This window comes from Vanellus vanellus (genome assembly GCF_965231255.1).
Source record: "Vanellus vanellus genome assembly, chromosome: 7".
Classification (NCBI taxonomy): domain Eukaryota; kingdom Metazoa; phylum Chordata; class Aves; order Charadriiformes; family Charadriidae; genus Vanellus; species Vanellus vanellus.
The window spans coordinates 16,495,679-16,519,266 of NC_138912.1; the positions used below are offsets into that span (position 1 = coordinate 16,495,679).

The following is a 23,588-nucleotide window of genomic DNA, read 5'->3' on the forward strand; positions in this document are numbered from 1 at the left end:
CACAGGAGGAGTGAGATTGCCTGGAGATAAATGGTGGTAGAAAATAACTAATCCGTGATGGATGGGCCGGGACAGGGCAGCTGGGGAGCTCGGCTAATTACCATGGGAGCTGGGCTGGGGCCGGTGAGACCTGGGAGCCAGAGCAGGGAGGTGGAGGCAGAGGGAGGCTGCATGTGCAGGATGGAGCTGCCAGTGTGCGGGATGCCAAGCACACCTTGCCCCGCCGGTGTGCAGTGTCCCGGGGCTGTCCCCATGGCACTACCAGCGCTGGTGCTATCCTGCTCCTGGCCATGGACCGATTCCTGGCTCTCAGCCCACCCTGTCACCCAGCCCACTCCAGCCCCCAGCACCCACAGGGAAGGTGCTGGGGGTGACAAGCACCCTGCGCTGGCTGGCACCCCACCAGATAAAGGCGAAGGGGCCGGGGGGCAGAGGGGGGAGTGAGGGGCTCCCTCCAGCTGGCCTGGCCCCCCTGTCTGTCATGATGCCTTCATTAGCGCCACTGAGTCACCTCTTGGCAGCGTGGCCACGCTGGGGGGAGCAGGGCTGGCCCCAGGAGAGGGGTGTCCGTCCCTTGCTCCCACCCTGCCAGGTGTCCTGGCAGCCTTGTCCCTGAGCTGAGGCCTTGCCTATGCTCTGTGGGGGTCCCTGCTGCACCCCCGTTGCTTCCTTAACCCTTCCCTACCCAAGCTGTGAGGGGGGGACATCCAGGGGAGGTAGATCTGGACTGTACCCTGGGGAAGGAGATGGCCCCAGGGCAGCTTGGAGCTGGCACTCTTCCCTGTGTCCCATCTGCGCAGGCTGCTCCAGTGCCCCCATCCCTGTCCTGCGCCCGCGCAGCCAACTGGGAGACTGACACTTGTGCCTGTCGCTCCGGGAAGCCGGCTGTGCCACCGCCTGTGTCACCTGTCACGGCAGCGAGACCGGAAGCGGGGCCATGGGGGCTGCCCCCTCCATGATGGGGACCTCGGGAATGGCCAGCCAGGATGGCATGGTAAGAGGACATCCCCTGGGGGTGCCCCCTCACCACTTTGGGCCCTCCCCGTGCACCTGTGCCTGGCTGCAGTGCAGAGCAGATCTAAGCCGGGGGAGCAGGAGACTCCTGGAAAATGAGACGCTGAGCAGGGTCCTGGTCACCTCTTCCCATCCTCTTCCATCGTGTCCCTCCTCCATCTCCCACCGCAGCTTCAGGTGCTGCCAACCTTGTTTTTGTGGGCAGAGATGTATCCTCTGGGCCTGGGTAGGCTCTTGGGTGGGGTCTCTCCCATCCTCCAGTCCTCCCCATCCTCTCATCCTCCCTGTCCCAGCCCCATACCAGTTTCCTGGGTCTCCTGGCTCCCGGGCTGCATCAGTGCTGGGCATGGGCTGCACCTGCCACGGAACAGGGACCCTCAGGAGGGGACAGCACAATGGGGCTGGCCATGCAGGGACATGCACCCCGGGGTGTCCGGCAGCTCCCAGGAAAGATCACCCTGACATGGGGGGGAATGCGGGGCTGGCAGCACGGCTCCGTGGGGGTGGCTGAGGGAGGTTGGGACATGGCTGTGGACACCGTGGGGCCGAGCTGGCCTGGGGGGCGTGGGACCAGCAGGGTGGGCAGCAGGCAGGGGCAGCGGTGGCTGTGCACTTGCCCTGCGCCCACACACGCTCCCGTTCACCCGGCAGCCCCAGGAATGTGGCTGGCAGCGCTCCCGGTCCAGCTGTGGGGCTGAGGCCACTCTGGCACTCTCCCAGCCCCCTCCCGGCAGCTCCTGTCCCGCCAGCCTGCACACAGACCCCCTGTTCACTGCCGAGCCCCCCCGTCCCCATCCCCCACTCTGCAGGGCAGGGAGAGGGCATGTCCTGCGTGGAGATGGCTCTGGGGAAGACCCCCTTTGCACAGCACTGTGCCTGGGGACACGGGGACATAGGGACCCTCTCCGCAGTGCTGCTGGCCCCCTGCCCCCCCCCCCCCCCCCCCGGGGAGCTGGGAAAAGTCACCCCTGTCTGCTCCCGGCACAGCTCTGTCCCCAGCACGGGGGCAATCCTTGCACAGCGATGGCTCCCAGCCCACATCTCTGCCAAAGCTGGACCTTGGAACCTTCCTCTGAAACCGCATCAGCCTCTGCTTGCCTGTCTGCAGGAGGATGCTCTGTGTGTGTCCCCCCACCCTGTACACACCTACAGAATGTGCTGGGGGGCTGCCCCCACCCTCTGCGGGGTCTCCCAGTGCAACGGGGTCCTGGTGCCACCCATCAGGAAGGGCACAGCTGGATGTGGCAGTGCTGTGGGCACCGTGGAGGGGTGCCCATCCTCGGGGTACCCATCCTCAGGGTGCCCAGGCTGTAGGGCTGGTGAACCCCAGGTTGGGGCATTCCCCATGTCCTGCATGAAGGGGCAGGCTGGGGCACTTGGAGCTGTTTTCCAGTGGCTCCAAGTGTGGGGGATGTGCCCTCCCCCATATACTGGTGCACACACCTGGCGTCTCCCAGGAAAGGTTATCAGCTCATCACCCTGTCCCGCTGTCTCTGCGCACTTCCCAAATGTCACCGTTGTCCTCGCTGGGGCGGTGAGCTCATGCTCCCCCCGCCATTAATGAAAGCCCCCCCAGCACCGTGTGAAGCAGCTGCCAGGGCCTGGCCCTGCCGTGGCCCTTTTGAAGCGGAGACGGAGCTGCTGACAGCCCCGACAGGCTGGGGAGGGGCCTTGCCATGCAGTGGGTGCAGGATTGGGCCCCAGGGGCTGGTTCTGGGCTGGTCACAGGGCTACAGCTGTCCTCCATGGCCCCTAACCATCGTGCCAGGACTGCAGGGAGGGTCGGGGTGCACTTGGGGGCATGCTGGGGACACCCCCTAGTCCTGTCCTGGGAGCCAAGCACAGGGGCTGGAGCAGGGGCATTGCTGGGGCATGGCTGCCGCGCTGTGACGGGCATAGGCATGCTGACTGCATGGGGCTGTCTGCAGGGGCCCCAAGTGGTCCGCTTGGCCCCTGCGGTCAGGGGCAGGGGCTCTGGGCAGTCAGCCAGAGCAGGGGGGCAAGGGGAGGTCTGTGGGGTCTGTCTGCGAGACAAGTGAGAGCCCCCTCACTCCAGGCGCAGGAGGGGACCCAGGCAGGGGAGTAAAGGCAGCTCTGGCAGCAGATGTGCGAGCGGTGGCCCGGCAGCCTAAAAATAGCCCCTCAGGACTCCGCAGATGGAGCAGAAGGGCCGGAGTCCTGTTGCTGCAGGCACCCTGCCAGCCCCCACCACAGGGCTGGGGGGACAGCAGGGTCATGCAGCACTTTGGGACTGCCCAGAGCCCCCTCTGACCCTGCTCCTGCTGCCTGGGATCCCATCAGCTACACTAGGCTGCCTCCACCTCTGCCCTGCCCTGCTGGGAGCCATGGCATGGCACGGCATGGTGTGGCATGGTGTGGCATGTCAGCAGCCTGTCCCCTCTGCATGGAAACCAGCAGGATCTGTCCCTGCACTGGTTAAAACTGGAAAGCCCATGATGGTGCATCCTGCATGGGAGGGGGGGTGGCAGGCCCTGGTGGCCTCTGGAGATGCTGAGGTTTGTGGGCACCACAGGGAGGGCCAGGGGCTGTGTGGGGATGGGGAGCACTGTGGCTTCCAAGCTGTCCCTGTCCTGCTTGCTACTGGGTAATGCTTGCTCCTGGGTCATATGCCTGGCAGAAGGTGGCTTCCCATGATGGGGTGAAGATGTCCCATCAATGGACGGACAGTCTTTGACACGTGCTGGTCCTGTAGACAGCAGGTCCGTGGCAGCTGGTCCTCAGGACCAAGGGTCCAGCAGCCCTTGGTTGGTGCAGCCAGAGAAAGGACATCCCTGAGGCAGCACCACAGGGTGCAGGCAGATGGGGGGAAGCTGGGGCGCCAGGGACAGCTGAGCTCCCCCTGGCTGCTCTCGGCCACTCGCCACAGCGTGGGAGACCCAACTTCATCTCCTGGCAGGCGCAGCATTGCCATGACAACTGGCAGGGCGCGGGCAGGCGAGCCCTGACGTGGCGGTGACAGCAGCACGGGAAGGAGCCGGGACTCAGGGCCTGGTATTGGGGGCATCTGGGGACACGCTTGGGTGTGTGAGCACGTACACGTGCGTGCCTGGGGGTGCACGGGGGTGCAGGCAGATGTGTGCATGCGCAAATGCCTGTGTCTGTCTGTACATGTTTGTGTGTACATGGCAGAGCACCCCCACACACACATGAGGGGGGCCATTGGCTCTGTACCGCTAGGTGTACCCCACTGCTCTGGGCTGAGGGCTTGGCAGGGCTGCTCTGGACCCCAGGAGCAGCAGGTTTCCCCCCAAAATCTATGGGATGTGTAGCTTTGTGTTCAGGGGGGAGATGTGCCCTCCAACTCAGGTCCCTGCCTGCATGTGTCCCTTGGTCCCAAAGTCTGCCAGCCCCAGCATGCCGGGGCTGCCCACCAGCCACCCACTGCCCTGGGCCGGTGCTCAGGGCAGGGAGCAGGAGTCAGCTGGAGCTGCCACTGTTTTGTCCGGGCCCCTGTGCTGCAGGCAGCCGGCCGTGCTGTGTTCGCAGCCTGAGCAGACACGCTGGCAGGGCCTCGCACTGCCTTCAGCATCGCCCAGGTGTTGAGGGAAGGGCTGGCTGCTCTCCTGCCTGACCAGGGCCCTGTGCCCAGCCACCCCCATCCCTCCCACCTCCCCCCGGCCCCAGCTGCGGGCACCCCCTTCTTCGCCTCCCGGGAGAGCCTCTGTTCCCCCCCCCCCCGCCCCGTTTGGCATTTCTCCGGCTCTAATTGAGCTGTCAATGAGCAGAGATAACAGGGAATTCGTTAGCTCTCCTCTTTGATGTCCGCCCGCACTGGATCGCAGCACCCGCTCCAGCCAGCTGCAAATCCTTCGCAAACAAACACCTTCAGAGGAGGCCCCGCGGCACGGCAGGCTGCCAGCCCCGCGGCCGGCCCCCCCACATCCCCACCGGGCCACCGCCACAGCTACCCGTTTCCCCCCCCCCCCCCTCGCCCGGGGACCTCCAGCCACATCCCCTCTGCAGCCGGGCCTCGGTACCCGCGCTGCCGGCTGGACCACCGGGACCTACAGCAGCAGTCTCCCCCCGCCCCCGCGCAGACCAACCCCGGGGCAGTCGGACCCCGGTACCGCCGTTCCCAGGAACGGGACCGCGTCCTCCGCGGGCTCCGTGCCGGTAGCGGCGGGGCGCCCATCCCCGCCGCCTCGGGGCGGGCCGTGTCGGGCCGGGCGGCTGCGCACACGGGGGGCGGCCGGGCCCGCCTCCGCCGCCCGGCACGGCAGCACCGCGGACAGCGCCGGTTCCCCGGAGCCGCTCGGCACGGCCCCGGTGACAGCGCCGGTGTCCCCCGTTCCCCCACCCCCCCCACCCCCGCCCTCCCCCCGGCACAGCCCGGCCCGGCCCGGTCCGGGCGAACGCCACGCCATGGCCACGGAGGTGGGTGCGCCGCGGCACGGTGGGGGCCACCCCGGCAGCGGGCTGCGGCGGAGCGCCCCCCGCCCCGGGTCTGTCTCCGCTCCCGCCGCCACCGGGTGGCTGGGAGCGGGGAGAACGGGGGTCCCTGGGGGGTGGGGTGCGGTGGGGTTGGGGGCGCACTGGGGGGGGGGGGTCGTCAGTTTGGGGCGGGGAGGGGTGTGCAGTCTGTGTGCACGGGGAGGGGGAGGGATGGGTGCGGGGTGCCCTTGTGGGAAGGAGCAGCGTGGGGCTGGAGTGGGGTGCCCCGGGAGGAGGGGTGGCTATGGGGCTGGGGGTCCCCCTCCCAGGTGCCGTGGGTGGGATCCAGGACAGAGGCAGAGGGCCTGTGGGGCACACAGCAGGGGTGGCCCCATGTCACCCAAGGGGAAGCACAGGGAGGGGTCTGACACCCGCCCTTGGCACAGCCTGGCCCCTGCATCCTCCCATCCTCCTCTCCAGCCTCCGGCAGCCCCCCCACGCCCCCCCAAGCGCCCGGGGGGCTGACATGGCCTCTTGTACCCCGGGTGTGCCAGGGCTGGTGGGGCTGGGATGAGCACCTCCCGCTGCCGGGGCTGCCGATCCCTTTTGTGCAGCCACCCCGCTGCAGTCTGCCGCCCCGCTGCGCTGCCGCTGCAGACCCGCTGCCGGCAGCCCCCTGCTCCGCTTGCTTCCCTTCTCCTGCCTGGGAGCTGCTGGAGTGGCTGCATGCTGGGGTGCTGCTGGGGACAGAGGGCTGTTCCCTCCCTGGGCTCTGTGCCACTGGGGACACACACCCGAGTGTGCAGCATGGGCCAGGCAGCAGCGTGGGGCAGGGAGCACATGCTCTCCCACACTCTGAGCGGGGAGCTGAGGTGACATCCTCCCCATGCTGTCCCCACCTCTCCCCTGGCCTTGCACCTCCTGCACCAAGGTGTGCTCAGGGCACAACACAGCTCGTGCCGGGGGCTCCCTGCCTCGGGGTGTGCGAGCCTGCAGCCCCCATACGCTGATCATTGGGGGAATGGCATTGCTCCTGGGATTCCAGCCCTCATCAGGGATACCCATCACCCCCCTGCTGCGGCCCCCCAGCTCACCTCCCTGCTTCCCAGGTACACAGCCTGCAGGAGCTGCGGCGTAGTGCATCCCTGGCCACCAAGGTCTTCGTGCAGCGGGATTACAGCGAAGGGACCACGTGCCAGTTCCAGACAAAGTTCCCCGCCGAGCTGGAGAGCCGGGTAGGGAGCCTGGTGGGCCAACAGGGTGGGAGATGCCTTATGTCGGTGCCCTGTTGGGTGTCTGGGGGGAAGAAGGGTCTGAAGTCATGGGGTCTCCATAGGGTTTTGTTTGGCCCTGGGCCAGTCAATGCTGCTGGGTGCATGCCATCACAGCCACCTTGCCTGGTGTGCAAAGGCTTGGGTGCTCCTGGGGACAGACCAGCAGGTTCTGGTGCAGGACTGCAGACTCAGCAGGTCTTGTCATGGGTGGGCGGTGGGCAGGAGCCAGGAAGCTGAGGCATCAAGCTGGGCAAGGGAGGAAGGGTTAAATGCTCCCCAAGTCCCCCCAGGGATGGGGACTGGGCAGTGCAGGGGGTGACTCTCTGGCCAGATTCCTCTTTACCCCAGTTTCTACTCTAGATTGAGCGGCAGCTCTTCGAGGAAACTGTGAAAACCCTTAATGGCTTCTACGCCGAGGCGGAGAAGATTGGGGGCAGCTCGTACCTGGAGGGGTGCTTGGCCTGCGCCACTGCCTATTTCATCTTCCTCTGCATGGAGACGCACTACGAGAAGGTGCTGAGCCCCAGGGGGGGCTTGGGGACGGTCATGGCTGCAGGCCGGGCGGTGGGCACAGGGATAAGGGGGGCTGGAGGCCAGAGAAGGGATCAGGGCTGATGGGGGGGGGGGGGACATCAGGGCTGACAGGCCCTCAGTGTCCCTCCCTGTGATGGCAGGTCCTGAAGAAGATCTCCAAGTATATCCAGGAGCAGAACGAGAAGATCTATGCGCCGCGGGGGCTGCTGCTCACCGACCCCCTGGAGCGTGGCATGAGGGTTGTATCCTCTGGGCAGCGGGGTGCTGAGGGGGAGGACAAGGGTGAGGGGTGGGGGGGGCACTGGGAGTGGGTTTTAGGCAATTAGATTTGTGGCTGGCACATCCTACCGAAGATCCTTAGCAGGACCCAGATCGAGATCTCCATCTACGAGGACCGGTGCAGCAGCGGCAGCTCCAGCAGTGGCAGCTCCAGCAGCAGCAGCGGTGGTGGGGGTGGCGGGACAGGGGGCCGGTGACTGGCAGGGAGTCCCTGCAGGGACTCGTACTGCCGGGACAGTGGCCTCTCCGAGCTCCGCAGGCTGCACTACCAGAGCACCCGCTTCTGAGCCCAGGGTGGGCAGGAGGGGGAGGCCGGGGGCTGCTCAGTGGGGCTGCCCACCCCCCTCTGCTCTGTGCCCCCCCCCCCTCCCCACCCAATGGCTCTGCCCCTGCTCAGACCTGCTGCGGGCAGGGGCTGGTGCTGGGGTGTCCCAGGTGCTTCCTACCGAGCCAAACTGGTGCCAAGGGGCTCCCGCAGCCCTCTGGGGCACTCTGCGCTGCTGCCCCAGCCCCAAGCAGAGGAGCTTGCCCTGCTGTGGGCAGCCCCAGCTGGCAGCACGCTGCGTGCCGTACATCGGGGAGCAGCCAAACTGGCAAAGCCCCAGGCAGCGCTAAAGGAGGGGACACGCTTATCCCCATGCCCACAGGCACTGCCAGCCCTTGCTGCACCCCCTCCCTGGGGCGTCCCGCTGTTGATGCTGCAGGGTGGGCTCAGCCGCCATGTGCCCACTGCCCAGAGAGCCCCAGCCCTGCCCCACACGCTGCCCGTTGCTGCTCCCCAGCCCTGGCCAGGTCCCCTCAACCAACTGGTGGTGGCATCCTCGCCAGCAGCATCCTTCAGCACTGCCCATGACACTGGGCACTTGCTTCTGCTCCCTGCCTGACCCAGTGCCATCCCCAGCCCGACCCAGAGAGCTCCCCAGCCCCAAGCCCCGGGCAGGGAGGCACAGTGCTGGCCACGCTCCTGCCCTTGTGCTGCGTGTCCCCGCATGGTGGAGGCTGAGCCGTGGCATGGGCGAGCCAGGCTCCCTGCCCAGTGCTGTCAGAGCCTGCCCACCGGCAGCCCCCTGCCTGCTCTGCAGGGAGCAGCTCCACCAGGACCCTTCCTCTCCCACCACCGAGACCTCCCCTGCCCACACATCCTGCATGCATCTGCCACCAGCACCCTGATTCTAAGCCTGGCCTGTGCTGGGAACCCCAAGGGGTGCCTGGGCCCAGCTGCAAGGTGTGGGGGTTCATGGGCCAGGGTCAGATGGGGGGGAATAGGAGGGTCCCTGTGACATCCAGTACCCTGGGAAGAAGAGCCCCTGCCTAGGTGCAGGACTGAACTGAGATGGCATTGCTCTCCCACGGTCCCGGAGGGAGGACCCTGCCCCATAAGGCTCCCTTTGGTTTGATCATGGCATTTGTGCAGGGTGACCCTTGCCCCGCCATGCCTGCTGGGGCCACCCTGCATGGAGACCTTCCTCAATAAACCCCGCACTTCATCTTCTGCTGCCTCCCCTATGTCCTTCTGCATCAGTGGGGGGAGTGGGGTACAGAGCCAGGCTGGGCATTCCCCAGCACACTGGGGAGCACTGAGCCCCACAAGGCAGGGCAATATGGGGGGACAATATGGGGCAGTGCATGAGGGGACAGTAACAGCCCCATGGCCCCAGTGACAGGGGCCCACAGGGAAACTAGTGCAGGAATGGGTTTATTCAGGTGGCACTGGGTGCAACCAGCCTGGGGCTGTGGGTGAGCGGGGGGCACCATCTGTGTCGGGGCAGGCTAGTTGCGCTGGCAGCGCCCACCTGCAGCCAGGGAGAAGCCGTGGCGGCAGTGGCAGTGGAAGGAGCCGTGGCTGTTGTGGCAGATGTGGTCGCAGGGGCCGGGCTGTGCCTGGCACTCGTCTATGTCTGGAAAAGAATGGGAGAGGGTCAGAGCTATGCAAAGGGCACGGTGCTCGTCTGGCACGGGCAGGAGATGGAGGGGACACGGGGCAGCTCGTGAAGCTGGGACATGAAGGCGTCTCCAATGCCTGCACCCATGCAGCTGTGGTCCTGCCACTGCTTGTCCCCAAGGCTGTCAGGTGGCAGATGCCTCCTCACTCCCAGGAAACAGCATCCCTGTGCCAGTGGAAACTGGCAGTGGCCAGCGAGTGAGTGCCAGGGGCTGCTGGCCCCGCTGCCTGCAGGTACTCACCCAGGCACTGGCTGGCAGCGGGATCAAGGGGGCGGAAGCCCGGGCGGCAGTGGCAGGCGTGTGCCCCGGGGGTGTTGGTGCAGAGCTGGCTGCAGTTGTGCAAGCCCTGGGCACACTCGTCGATGTCTGGTGGTGGAGAAGAGCATGGGGTTATAGCACACAGCAGGAAGGCAGCACAGCCCCACCACTGCCATATGAGCAGGGCTGCCTGCTGCACCCCATCCCCTCCAGTGCTGCACGTCTGGCCGTGCTGCTAGTGCTCGGGTAAGGGATGGGCACGGGCAGAGCTGCATGGGGCACTGTACACCCTCCAGCTTAGCTCCTGGCCCGGGGGCGTGGAGAGTTGGGGGGATGCTGAGGCTGCTCCCCACCCTGCAGCCCCTTCCCCACGCAGCCCCAGGGGAGGGGTGGCAGAAGGATGGGTACAGCCCTGCCCCATACAGCTCAGCAGGCTGGGCTAATAGACAGGATATAGTTTATTGGGGGGGGTTCTCCGGGAGAGGGGTTGGAAGACTGAGCAGGGTCCGACTCCAAACAGTGGGGTCAATACATTAAAAAACAGACCAGGAGGGGCCTTCCCCCGCAGGGCCCCCGGGGGGAACCTCCTCTGCTGGGGCTGGGGAGGGGGGTCCCCATCACTGAGGAAGGGGCAGACGAAGCACACACGTCGCAGGCCAAACCAGCAGGCACATGGTACAGTATCGAGGCGACGGAGCAAGCAACCAGGTGGGGAGGGTGCCAGCAAAGGGGCGCTGCCCCGGGACTGCTTTCCCAGACATGGTGCAAGGGACGAGCCCCCCGCAGCCGGGCAGCCAGGCGCTGTGCCTATCCCACCGCCGGCCACCCCGGCAGGGCATAGCCGGTGCTTCCGGGGTGGTTCGACATGGAGAGAAAGAGAGAGAAAGAGAAAGACAGGCAGAGGCCAGCTGGTCCTTCCACCAAGGCTGCTCTGGCACATTACGGGCAGGGGTTAAAGTGCATAGAGGCAAAGGCAGAGTCCAAGGACTAGAGGGAGGATGGCACCATGGGGGGGCCCAGGCCAGCTCCCGACGGAGGGGTATCCCCCAAAAAAGGCCACTTGAGCTGCACAGAGAAGGAGAGAAGGAGCAAGAAAGAAAGAGAGAGAAAGAGAAGGGGAGTCAGTAGGGGCTCAGCGAGAGGTACAGGATGAACAAATATAGAGCCAGGGCACAAGGGGCTGGGTAGCTGCATGGCAGCTTGCGGGATGCAGCCAGGGTTTTGGCAGGGGGGGAACAGCATCCCAGGACCATGCTTTGGGGCTGCTGCCCACAGGCTTGGCCAGGCTGCGGCAGCACAGGGTCAGGGCATCCCCGCCATCACTCACCCACACAAGCCGTGCCGTCCTCGTTGGGCTCGAAGCCCCGGCTGCAGCGCTTGTTGCTGCGGCAGCGGTACCCGCCATAGGTGTTGATGCAGACAGGCTTGTCCCGGGGACAGACGAAGGGGAACTCAGTGCACTCGTCCATGTCTGCGAGCAGAGGGGCCTTGGTGGGGTGGCTGGGCTGGGAGCTTAGGGCTGCTGGCCATGGCCCCTCCAGTTTCCCCGCACACGCTGGGTGACACCCCCCCCGCAGAGGTAGCCATGCACAAGCCATGCCTCTGCCTGAGAGGCTCATGGCAGGACCACCCTGTCACATCCCTGCTGCCCCTCCATCACTTGCAGTTCTAGTGCAATGCCTGCCACATGCCAGCCATGCCTCCCACCCCCAGCACAGCACCCTACCCCCTCCCTGTGACACTGCGGGTGCCCTCCAGAGCCATGCCACTGCCCCCATTCCCACACCCGGTGCTGGGCAGGCAGCCATACCCTGCATCGAGTTACACAGCAGCCCTGCCTGCATTCCCAGACACCTCCCCGGCTGCTGCCCTCGTGCCCCCGCTGTGCCCACCGGGCCATGCTGCAGCATCCCAGGGGCAGGCACACCTGGGCCCTCAGCAACCACTCACCTATGCAGCGTCCGTTCTCGTGCTGGGAGAATCCCTGCCCGCACTGCATTTGGGGAGAAGCGGAGACCACCGTGATGGGGAGGAATCAGCCCTGGGCAGCCACTGAGCCAGCAGAGCCCAGCTTCTCGCTCCTGCCCCCAAAGCCTCCCACTCTGTGCCCACACCTAGCCCTCACCTCCAGCGGGGCAGGCATGAGTGGCTCCTCCACATCCAGAGGGTAGGGGACCTCCAGGACAGAGTTGGTCTCACTGCTGGCCACAGCTCGCACCATGACACGGCCGTCTGGCCAGGTCACCTCCAGGCTGCTGGCTTCATCCTGCCCTGCAGGCGGGCAGCCTGTCAGAGGGGGGTTCTCCGGGGCGGACAGGGGCTGAAAGGAGGTGAGGGGGGTGGTAGGGGTGGAGGGGTGAAGCCTCCCCTTGCTCCCCGAGGTTCCCGTGCTGACAGCCCACACACAGGGATGCAGTTCAAGGGGTGCATGTGGGGATGATGAGCTGCCCTGCCAGCGGGTAGGGACACCCCTGCAGGCTTGCTGCTGGCCACGCTGAGCCAGGGGAGGGCTAATGGGCAGGGAAAGCCCTGGTGCCTGGGCAAAGCAGCAGGCAGAGTATGGGGAAGGGGGCAGCTGCCCCTTGCAGCAAGGCTCCAGTGGCTGAGCACCCTGCCTGCAGCCTCCCCTGGAGCCCACCATGGCCAGGGCGATGGGCATGGATGACTACCATGCTGCAGGGCATCGGGGCAGCAGAGTTGGTCCCTGATTGGGAGGGAGTGCAAGGCTCAGGAGCCCATCAATGCGGGTGCCGGGGAGGACTGGGGGTGGAGGTAGCCCCTTACCCCCCTGGCTCACCCAGTCCAAAGTGCGCCACGGGCTCCATCTCGCAGAGGTACCCTGATCCACCGTCAATGATGCGCAGGTGAGCTCCGCTGTGCCGCGTGAACAGCACCACTTTGGCCCCCCGCGCAAAGGCCCCGAAGCGGGTGCGGGGGATGACACGCAGCCAGTTGTTGCTGGTGCCCTGGGAGGGAACAGGGAGGCTGAGCCAGGAGAGGTGGAAGGGATGGGGACAACGTGAGGACCCCCTGCTTGACTCACCTGGGTGCCCTTGAAGATGGAGATCGGCTGTGCCATGGACTCGCCGTGGGACAGGATCAGGTCCAGCATCCCATCACCGTCGAAATCTGTCACTGCACCCCCTACAAGGACAGGATCAGGTCATGTCTGGGGCCCGGCCCCATGTCTTTAAGCACTACACCCTGCTGCCAGCGCTGGCAACAGCACTCCCAGTGATGCAGGGGCATTAGGGAAGATGGGGTGACCCCAGTGCAAGCTTTAGTGGCCCTGTAAGGTGGCACCCTGAAATCAGGTGGTTCAGCTCCCTGGGCAGTGCAGGGACAGGGGCAGGCAGTACCTGGGGGGCTGTGAGACACAGCATGGCCACTCCCAAACATAGAGGTTGGCTTTGAACAGTGGGAACCCAGAAAAAAGCTCCCCAGGAGCAAAGCCCTGGGGAACAACTGGAGATGGCACCCTTAGCTGAGTACAGGTGGAGGGTACTGGGTCATGGGGGCTGCAGTGGGCTGGTGGTGAGCAGGCAGGTGATGAAGCTGGGCACGCAGCATCCGCAGGCACGGAGGGTACCAGGCAGTGCTGTGGCACACCCCCGGCACGGGCTGCCCCTGCCAGGACTGGGGGGACTCACCCGTGCCCCGTCCCTCAGGCTCCAGTGCATCCCCTGGATTCAGCTCTTCCACGATGGGATCTGAGTGCTCCCTGCGGACGAGCCTGCGGAGCACAGACAGGGCATTAGTGCCAGCCCCTGTGTCCCCCGGCAGCTCCCTGTCCCCCTTGAGCAGCCTTGCAGAGAGGTGACAGCCCTGGTGGTGATGCTGGTGGCTTTGCAGGGTGGATGGGGGACAGGACTGGCCCCTGCCTGTTGGCAGCTCACATCCCTGCTCCGTGGAGGGGTGACAGGGATGTTGTGAGAGCTTGGCTCTTGTGGGACTGAACTGTGGAGCTGCAGCGCCATCTCCAACCACTGCCACATCCCTTTGGGATGGGAGACCCCCCCCCTCAGGGCCTCCCCACCACACCACTGCCCCCCACAGGCACCAGCACCAGGCAGGAACAACCAACTCCCACCACCCCACATGCCGGGTGAGGAGGTGCCACGCAGCAGTAATGAGGAATTGACCCCACGATTAAGAGGAGCCACGAACAAGCTTCCACACGGCTGCTAATCAGCGGTGCCGGGGACCCCGGGGGCTGCTGCAGGCACGATCGCAGCAGCTGGTAATGATGCCGGGAAGGGCTCAGTCACGGTGCCTTTTATTAGCTGAGCCCAAGCATTGGCACTGCTGCAGAGGAGCCCCGTGAGCCTGGCTGTGCCGCAAGGGCTGCTCAGCCCCCCCAGGTACCTGCCAGACTCCTACCGGAAGAGGCGGTTGGCGGAGGAGCCGCGGTAGGCGATGTTGTTGAAGAAAACCTCCAGCTCTTGGTCGTTGTCGAAGTCAGCTGCAATGACGGTGCGGACTGGGGATGGCATGGAGAACTTGGGGGTGGCAATGTCCTGCGCAAAGGATGGGCACAGGGTGACACCAGGTTCAGGGAGCAGGAGACTAGATCCTGCTTTGGTGCTCCATATTCCCTCCCCACTGGGAATTGGGGCTCAAAGCCAAATCTGGGTGAAGCTAGGCCCCTTGGCCAAGGATGCTCGCCAGCAAAGCTGGCAATGGGGAGGTCCTGGCCCCAGCCCTCACCCGAAATCGGACCCGGCCAGGGGCCCCGCTCTGCAGGTAGAGGCGGTGCGGCCCATTCCAGTTGCCGTAGACGATGTCCACCCGGCCATCACGGTTGAAGTCAGCCAGTGCCACGCCACGTCCATGCTGGTAGGGGTCATCCAGCCCTGGGGAGCCGCAAGGGGATGGGGGGAGACAGGACCCCCACCCTGCCTCCATCTCCCCAGGATGCCTCCTGGGATGTACCCTGCGGTCCCCAGACAGGTCCTCCCCAAGCAGGGCTGCATCCCTGCCCCGATGGATGCCCTGGGGCACCTCAGCCACCCCCAGCAGTCAGCAGGGCTATGCGTCCCCAGGGCTGTCCCACCCTGTGCTCAGCCTGCCTGGGCAGGCAGAGCCAGCCCTGCCCTGGGGACCCCAACACCCCGGTCCTCCCCCTGCTCCCCCTACTCACCCACAGCAGCTGCCACATCCTGGTATGTCCCGTCCCCCCGGTTGCGGAAGAGGAAATTGGGGCTGTTCTCATTACCGCAGAAGATGTCGGAGGCGCTGTCGCTTAGGATAGGGCCCACAGCCACTCCACGGCCCCCTGGGGACAGCAGCCTGGTGCTGAGGGGGCAGCTGGCACCTTGCCCCAGGGGGGGTCATGCCCCCCACACCCCCACGGCACTGCCCACCCAGTGCTCCCAGGATCTCTGGTGTCTCCTCCTCGCCCACCTCCCTCCTTCAGTCCCTCTCATCAGGAGCTAATTGGGCCTGGCAGCCGCTTGTGTCACTCCCAACCCTAATCAGTGCCATCACCATGGTGACAACACTCCTAATTAGTGACAATTTACTGCTGGGGAGATGGGGCACGGCAGCAGTCCCTATGGTGGTGGGGTGCTCTCTGCTGCTGTACCTCCATGACCACGTTCCCATGATGTGCTGCCAGACCTGCAGATGCTGTGGGCTTCAGAGGGATCAGCCCGGCTGCCGGGCAGGGTGATGGTGGGTACAAGGGTCCTGGGTAAGCATGTCGTGGTCCTGGTCCCTTTCACGGGCCGTGGGGCTGCCACTAGATGGGGCAGTCAGGCAACCTAATGTGTGGCACGGGCCACTGCCTGCCATGGGTGCTGCCCTGCCTGCCATGGGGTCCCACCACTCGCCGTGACCAGCAGTGCCCTGTCCCCTCCGTGGGGCCGCAGCAGCAGGGTACCTGTGTACTTGCTGACGCCAGCCTGGGCGGCCACGTCCACCAGCACCACGACACCACGGGCAGGGTCACTGGCAGCCACGTCCATCTCGATCAGGGCATGGGGGCCCACGTTGCCGCTGGCGTAGTTGGCGATGTAGATGGAGTACCTGCCGGAGCCCTGCGGCCGGCAGCACCTCCTCAGCACCCACCCACCCAAAACCCAACTCCATGGGGACCACGGGATCCCTGCTGTGGGGCTGGATGCTCTCACAGCTCCATGGGACCAGGAACTGCTACCATGCGCAGAGCAAGAGCGCTGCAAAGCCCATGGTGAAAAGCATCCCAGGAGAGGAGCCCTGGGGATGTGCCTCCAAGTTCTGTGCAGTCCCTAGACTCAGGGTGCTGTCACAGGGCACCCTGCCCCCCCCCTTGCCCCCCCCAGCATCCCCAATGTGCCAGGTCCACCCCATCCCCACCACCCCCCTTGTCCCGTGCAGCAGCTGGACCCTGATTTAGTGATAATCGTTTGGAAACAAACCACTGGGGGAGGAGGAAGAAGAAAGAGCAGGTGACAGGAACATAAATCACTTCGACAGGCACGTTTATCAGCTGGCGGCAACTGTGTGGACAGGCGCCCGCAGTCCCCATGGCCGGGGGGGCTGCCAGCCCTGACAGCCCCAGGCTGCTGGGGAGCACCCCCAGCCCCGGCAGGGAATGGGATGGGGCTGGTGCCCAGGCGAGGGGAGAGGTCCCCTGGGACCCCACAGGGGAGGGCTAGAGGGGCACAGGGGCAGGGGGTGGGGGGAAAGGAGCGGAGATACCCCCTGCCCACCATGCCCTGCCTGCTCACCGTCCGGTCCACGCAGGCGACGGAGCGCCCAGCAAAGCGGCTGGCGACGTCCCGGTTGACCTCGTCGCTCAGGAGGTCCTCCCAGCGCCCATTGCGGAGCTTGAAGAGCTTGTCCGTGTAGGTGGCCATGCCTGGGTGGGGGGGCACGGGTCAGGGGGCTACAGCATCCCACCTCCTCCCAAGGAGGGTGCCCTGCGGCAAGGGGAGGCTGTGGAAGGGGAATCCTTTTCCCAGAGCATCCCAAACCCCTGCTCTGTCCCACCACAGCCCCTAGCAGCGCCTTGGGGCCGAGCTGCTGCTGCTGCAAGACCCCCCGTGACCCTTAAGAGCCTCCAGGAGACACACAGAAGAATCAACTCATTAAGGTAAAATGTGTCCCAATGGGGCACAGCCCTGTAGATCATCCCTGGGAAGGTAAAAAATCGATGCAGTGCCAGGCACAGGCAGCGAGCCACACTGCCCATGACAGCGCCGATGGCAGCGCCTGATTTAGGGACAGGTGTGCTGGCAGCCGCCGCCAGCCTGGGTAATTAGGAGCATCAGGAAGACAGATCCATTGCGTGGAGGTCAGGGCGTTGGGACAGGGACACAGAGCGGAGCTGGCCTGGAACACTGACCCAGGGAGCTCTAGGGATACCCAGTGCCAAGCTGGGGCACACGCGTCTCCCCCTCCCACGACAGACATCTCAGGAGCTGGAACAGCACCATCAGGGCAGGATTAGACCTGGCTTGGTCTAAGGCCTGCCTAAGCAGGCACGAGGGAGCCATGGTACAGAGGGGCACAGCTGCTTCAGGGCACAACTGGGATTTGCAGCGCAGTGTCCCTGTGGCAGGGCAGCCCCGGGGATGTCAGGGAAGCTGCTGTCCCACTTGGGGTGCCACAGGGAGGGCGATGGGCAGCTGGAAGTGCTGACTCGGCGGCTGGCTGGGCTCGGCGTCCCGCCTGCACTGCCATCAATCAATGGAGCCACTCAACTGAGAAATTAACTCCAGCCCGCACACATCCCTCACGCGCCGAAGGTCGCGGGCGGCCGTGCCGGGAGCTCCCCCTGCGCCCAGGCCTCGGGGCACGGCCGCCAGCCAGGCTCACCGGAGAAGGCATTGTTGGTGTTGAGGAAGTAGACCTCCTCACGGCCATCCCCGTCGATGTCGCAGGCTGTCACACCGATGGCGTTGCCCTGCCGGTCCCGCAGCGCATAGTATGGGGAGCCCCGCTCGTCCTCCGCCACGTTCACCAGCCGTCCCTGTGCCTTGTCATACTTGAGCACCAGGTTGGGGCCATTGTACCTGTGGGTGCGAGCAGGGGTGATGGCTTCCCAAGGCTTGGGGACAGGATGAAAGCCCCCATCCCTGGGGGGACATTGAGTGTGACATCAGGTTTTTCCCATGATGGGCACAGCAGAGAACTGCATGGTCCATGGAGGCCAGGGACCCCGAGCTGCCCTTAGCACCTGAACTTGGGGTGGCTCCTGTCTGCCAATGGGGAGGGCTCAGCCTGGACCTGTTCCAGACCATGTTGGGCATCCTGTGTCTACCTGGCCTGGGCACCGCAGGGCAATGCCAGGGGAGGGGCTGGGTGGCCGGTGGGGCAGGATGGGGCACAGGTTCATGCTTGCAGCTCTTTCCCAGGGCAGGGAAACCAGCACGCAAGGCAAATCCTCTCGGCACGCTGCTCCCCACAGACTCCCCGCCTGCTCCTGCCCGGTGCACCAGTAAACAAGTTATACAACGGGCACCGTGGCCGCTTACAAAACGCCGTCTGGCTGCTTGGCTCAGCCCGGCTGGCAGTGGTGGCCTGGGCCCCTCTGGGGGGTCCCTGGTGCTGCCCGTGGTTTGCTGCCTCAGGGTGATGCTCAGAGCGGTGGCGGGGCTGGACTCCACCTGCCACCGTGGTGCCCTGGCTCCTGCAGCCCCCCTAGATGGGTTCTGTGGGGGTGAGGGGACCCCTCCAGGTGAGCACACCTGTGTGAACAAGCCTCCCTCGGGGATGAGCATGGCCATGCCAGCACACAGAGCCTGTGCCGTTGTCCCTGCTGTCCCCCCCACCAGGGCTGGACCTGCTGGCAGCAGCTGCTCCGTGTCCAGCTCAACTCGGGCACTGGCAGAGCAGTGCACGGCTCCCTGCCTCCCCGGCTCCTGCCAGCCCTTCCGAGCCATCACTCCAATAAAGGGCTATAAAAAACCTCCAGCCAATTAACCGAATCTCCGGAGAGCGCTGAGTCCTGTCAGCAGAGCCGAGCCGGCTTGGTGACATGCTGGCTCTGCACTGCAGGGTGGACCCTGGCCACTGGGCAGCTGCCACCGCCCCGCAGAAGGGGGACCTGGCCCCGGGGCCGGGATCGGGGCACCCATGTGGCCCTGCACAGGCGTACAGCTGGCATCAACACCCTACGTGAGTGTCTGCACACCCCCCGAGCCAGCCACATGCACACAGAGGAGCGAGGAGCTCCTGACCTTGCAGGACCACCAGGTCCCACTGCCACCGAGGAACTGGGTGCACCACTCACCCCGCCACCACGATCTCGAAGTCACCATCGGCATCCAGGTCAGTGACAGCCACGCCGTAGTTGAGCTGTGTGGGGTTGCTGTCGTAGTCAGGTGGGAGAAGGCGGTGGGTGACAGCCGTGAACATAGGCTCGCTGCGCTGGGAGCCCTCGCTGAGCCAGGCCAGGGACAGCAGGCACAGCGCCAGCATCCTGGGGACCTGGGAGAGACCTGCAGCCCATCAGCTCTAGGAGGACACCCTGCTCCACAGTGCCCGAGCATCCCCACCACCCTTGCACAGGAGATGCTCTCTTTCCATCCCCTTGTCACCCATGCCAGCCTGTGCCACCCCACCAGCCTCAAGACCCTTGGGCACTGCCACAGCTCTGGCTTCCCCGCGCACGGACCCTCCCGGCTGCAGCTCACCCTTGGGGTTTCCTTGGGACAGGACTGTACCCCAGCGAGCTGGGAGCCAGGGCTGAGAAGGAGCAGGGCGGTTGGGAGCCCATCCCATGGGAGGGACGCAGGAGGCGGCAGGAGGGCTGACGAAGCTGGGCTCAGCCCCAGCTCGCCCTGCCCCAAGGGGCTGCCGGCACCCAAGCTCCTGGCAAGTCATGATGCCAATCGCTGCGCCCTTGGCAGGGCCAGAGGAAGCAGGCAGTCGTCTGGCTGGGGACATCATCCCCTGTCTAGCTGGGTCCTTCTGGAGCAGGGGGAGGCCATGGGGAGAACATGGGGATACTCTGCCAGGTGACTCCTGTGTGCCTCAGTTTCCCGACCCTGCTGGCACTGCTTTTCCCAGGGGCTCTGCAGAGTGAGCTCCTTCCAGGCTGGCTGGGGAGGGTGTCTGCACGGGGATGTGGTCACGGGAAGGAGATGCTGGGAGGAACGGGAGGTGGGGAGGAGAGGCTCAATTAACCTGGACTGCGGAGGACAGTGTCTGCCAGCACTGCTGGCAAGGCTGCGGTGATTTTGGAGCTGGCTCTGACCTGGCTGTAGCATAGGTGACAAGCAAGCTGGCACTTAGGACAGCCAGCCCTTGCCACAGGCCAGGCAGTCCCCTCCAGAGGGGAAAAGCCCAGCAGTGAGCTGTGTGTCCCTGGGCTGTGGGCACGAACCCACGTGCCAACACTCTGCCTGGGAGCAAGAGCAGCCTGTCCTGCTCTCGTAGCCTGGAGGGATGGCTGGGGCACCAGGCAGGGGATACTGCTCCATGTGGCCATGCCATCCCCCTGGGCAGGTCTGTCCCCGCTTCCTGGGGAGCCAGGAACAGCCCCTCCCCCCCCCCCCCCCATTGGCATGGGGGTAGGGGAGAATGACCCTGCTGCCAGACAGTCCCCATCCTTGCACCCTGTCAATGAGCAAAGGAAGCTGTGGTAGCTGCATGGTGTCGTCACATGTGCCCAGCTCGGAGAGGGGAAGCTGCCTGATGGTTTAGATCCTGGCAGACTGACTGGGCTGCAGAAGCAGCCTGCTGCTGCCTCCCCTGGGGATGGGAATAGTCCCAAGGGTCTTTGAGGGGCCACGATTCCCCTGCCACAAGCAAATAGCTTTGTTGCCCACCTGGCTGGGCAGGAAGGGGCTGTCCTCCAGCTGCAGAGGAGACCTTGAGCCCCACTGCCCAGCGCACTCGGAGCCCCTCATCCCGCTACCCAGGCCCTGTTCCCCTTCCCTTTCCAATCCCATGCATTCCCCAGGCGCAGCTGCAAGGGTGCATGTGTGTGTGTGTGTCCAGCTGTGTTGCTCCCATCCCCTCCCTGGCATGACCCACATCCTCCCACAGACCAGGCACAGCCAGGCCCCCGCTGGCACTGTGGTCTCCACCACCCAGCCAGACTCGGGGCACTGTGCCCATCACCCTAACATCCTGTCTGGAAGAGCTGTACAGGAGCCTGGGTCTTTCCCTGGTGCAGGTGCCCCATGCAAGGCACATGAGATGGGGACGGGGCTTCATTGCATTGTGCAGGGATGGGACAGTCCCTGGGTGTCACTGTGCAGTGCCAGGCAGTAAGGGAGGGAGAGCCTTTGCCGCAGCCCCACACTGGGCTCACTGAAGTAAGCATGGAGGAGAGCCATCCACATGTGGACACATGGGTGCCCCCTCACCCCTGGCCACAGCCATGTGATGGGTGGCTGTCCCCAGGCTGCTGGCAGGGCTGTCACTGCTCTGCCTCCCCTCCCTGCAGCTTGGCCCCTTCCCCAAGGGCCCCCCCCATCCCATCCAGCTGCAGCCCAAATCCCTCCAGGCTGGATGGAGCCTTTCCAGGAGGAAACAATGTTCCTGATTGGAGACAAAAGGCTTTTCCCAGCAGATCCGGTGCTTGGTGCCATGGGGAAGGGATGCAGGGCCCAGAGCCAAGCCATTTTGGGAAGCTGGAGGGAGGAAGGCAGGCTCAGGCACTGCATGGCAAACGGAAAAGGCCTCATGGTTCCCAGCATGCTGCTGAGAGCACCAAGACCACAGCATGAAGTTCCACCTGAGGTTTGAGGCTACGGGGTCCTGCTTGTAAGCAGGGCAGAGCTCAGCCTGTCTTGTCCCAGCAGAGCCACATCCTGGCTTGTGTTGTGGCATCTGGTGGCAAGGTCACCCCAGGAATTGTGGTCACCCCAGGGTGCCTGCTCAGCATGGCTAAGCCTGGTGACATGAAGCCAAGGTGCCAGGCAGGGGTAGATGCAGTGGAAGGATGGGAGCAAGACAGGGAGTGCCATGGGCACCCACGCAGGGGACAGCCAGGCAGTGCAGAGACGGGGTGCTGGCCCCATGGCAGGGATGCAGCTTGTAGGGTTCATCTGTCCCTGCGCATGGCTGCAACTGGCAACGCCATGTGGGGAGGATTCAACGGGACTGGGAAGGGAGCTGTGGGGCAGGCAGGAGCTTGTGCCCCAGACCCCTCATGGGATGTGGGGAAATGCTGTCCCTGGAGCTCCTTATGTACCCACATGCACATCCCCAGCTCTCGGCCAGCATCATGGGGAGGGTGGGAGCTGGCCATCTGCAAAGTCATCCCATCCCGCATGCCACCGTGACATCGCCGCCCACCATACCACGCACCCCAGTGATGTCATACTCCACCACTGCAGCAACATCCCATCCTGGGCCGCAGACACCTCCAGAACCGCTACAACATTGCACGACGTTGTGCAGGAGGGGCCTCATCACACCCCAAAGGCACCCCAGAGCAATGACAACATGGTGACCTCACAGCAGCCCATGACATCATGCTGTGTGTGCCCCAGTAACATCATATTCCTGTTATTGCCTTTCCCAGGCTGCCACAGCTGTACCCACCAGGGCAGAGGACAGGGAGATGTCCTGCAGACTCAGCAGCCCCTCTCCCACAGCAGCGGTGCTGCCCAGGGATGCCAGCAGTGCCCCCTCCACAGCACCTCAGCCCCAAGCAGCCCAGTCCCTGCAGTGCCTCTGCTCCAGTCAAAGCCCATAGCCCCAGTCCCACTGCCCCGGCTGCTCCCCGCCACTGTGGGCTCAGCTCTGCTCCATCCCACACCCCTCTCACAGACCCTGGCCTGGGTGTGAATCCCATCACAGATGCTTCCAACGGGCACAAAGCCCCCAGCTGCTGGCTGTCCCATCCCTCTCCCCTCCCACACAGGACTCCTCAGCACCGGACCTAGCACGCTGGGGCTCAGCCAGCAGCAGCTAATGCAGTGTGGAGATTGAGCAGTCACCTTAGCCTCTGAGCTCAGCCCAAAGGGACACCAGGTCCTTGGGGGTCTCGGCTGCAGCCACCTGCTCCCAGACCCACCAAGCACACAACCAGCCCCTTCCCACGCAGGCAGATGCACAGACAGACCACTCTATCCGCAGCCCTCAGCCCCTCCACGGGCTCAGCCACGACCAAGCACAGATGTCCCTAGAAAGAGGAGTTGCCCGTTCTCTCCCTCTGTCCCTTGCTTCTTGCCACCCTGATGCCTCTCCCCCGGTCCCAGCCCACACCCCCCTCATCACCGCCCCATCCTCGTGAGCCCGGTCCCCCCCCAGCCCAGCATCCTTCATCCCCCTTCCACCTCGCATACCCCTCCACGCTGCGGGGGCAGGCTGCGTGCCCTGCCCCGCTCCGCCCGCCACCAACTTCTCTCCGGGCCGGTGACCGTGCCGGAGTTGAAAGCCACCCCCTCCCCGCCCCGGAGTCCCCGGGAAACTTCAGAAAGCAGCAAGCCACCCCCCAGCTCCCTTACTCACGGGCCAGGGGGGCTGCCCGCCCCCCCCGCGGCGGCGGGAGCGCATCCCGCAGCGCCCGCCTCGCCTACCGCCGCACCACCCTGCTCCGGTTCCGCCGCTCCCCGGCTTCCGACGGGGCTGGCCCGGTCGAACGGCGCCTTATGTAGGGGCGGGCGGCGGCGGCAGCGCCAATGAGCGGGGTGAGGGGGGCCGCTGCCAATGGAGAGCGCGGAGGTGGGGCTGCGCCGCGCTGATTTACTGTCCCCATCGCAGGGATGCTGCGGGGGGGACCCGCCGGGGAGCATCGCCCCGGGCACTGAGCCCGCTGGGGCTGGAAGTGTGTGTGGGGGGGGAACGCCGGGATGAACGGGGCATCGCTTCCCGGGCAGCTGGGGCCGCGGCGGGGGAGCTGGCTAGCTGCGGGGGACTCCCGGCTTGCAGGAGAGGAGCTGCATCCCTGCGGTCACCCCGTGGGTGCTGGGGGGTGGGTGGCACTTGGGGCACGGCTGGGCACTGCTC

At 65.3% G+C, this 23,588-nt stretch overlaps 2 protein-coding genes across 2 annotated transcripts; one reads left to right on the forward strand and one right to left on the reverse strand.

The window, feature by feature from the left end:
* Nucleotides 1–937: 937 nt before the first annotated feature.
* Nucleotides 938–7,771, forward strand: GOLGA7B (golgin A7 family member B; the record flags this gene model as incomplete). The annotated part of the gene is made up of 5 exons (XM_082486285.1): nucleotides 938–994; nucleotides 6,516–6,641; nucleotides 7,041–7,193; nucleotides 7,355–7,456; nucleotides 7,586–7,771. The coding sequence occupies 5 exons, from the start codon at nucleotides 938–940 to the stop codon at nucleotides 7,688–7,690; spliced, it is 543 nt and encodes a 180-aa protein (XP_082342411.1). The 3' UTR covers nucleotides 7,691–7,771.
* Nucleotides 7,772–10,647: 2,876 nt separating this feature from the next.
* CRTAC1 (cartilage acidic protein 1) lies at nucleotides 10,648–23,135 on the reverse strand (the record flags this gene model as incomplete). The annotated part of the gene is made up of 15 exons (XM_082486284.1): nucleotides 10,648–10,760; nucleotides 11,023–11,166; nucleotides 11,646–11,688; nucleotides 11,821–11,966; nucleotides 12,493–12,661; nucleotides 12,739–12,839; nucleotides 13,346–13,428; nucleotides 14,076–14,212; nucleotides 14,403–14,548; nucleotides 14,836–14,970; nucleotides 15,577–15,733; nucleotides 16,406–16,536; nucleotides 17,496–17,692; nucleotides 18,913–19,109; nucleotides 23,091–23,135. 15 exons carry the CDS (start codon nucleotides 23,133–23,135, stop codon nucleotides 10,648–10,650), a joined length of 1,944 nt encoding a protein of 647 aa, XP_082342410.1.
* Between the last annotated feature and the right edge of the window lie 453 nt (nucleotides 23,136–23,588).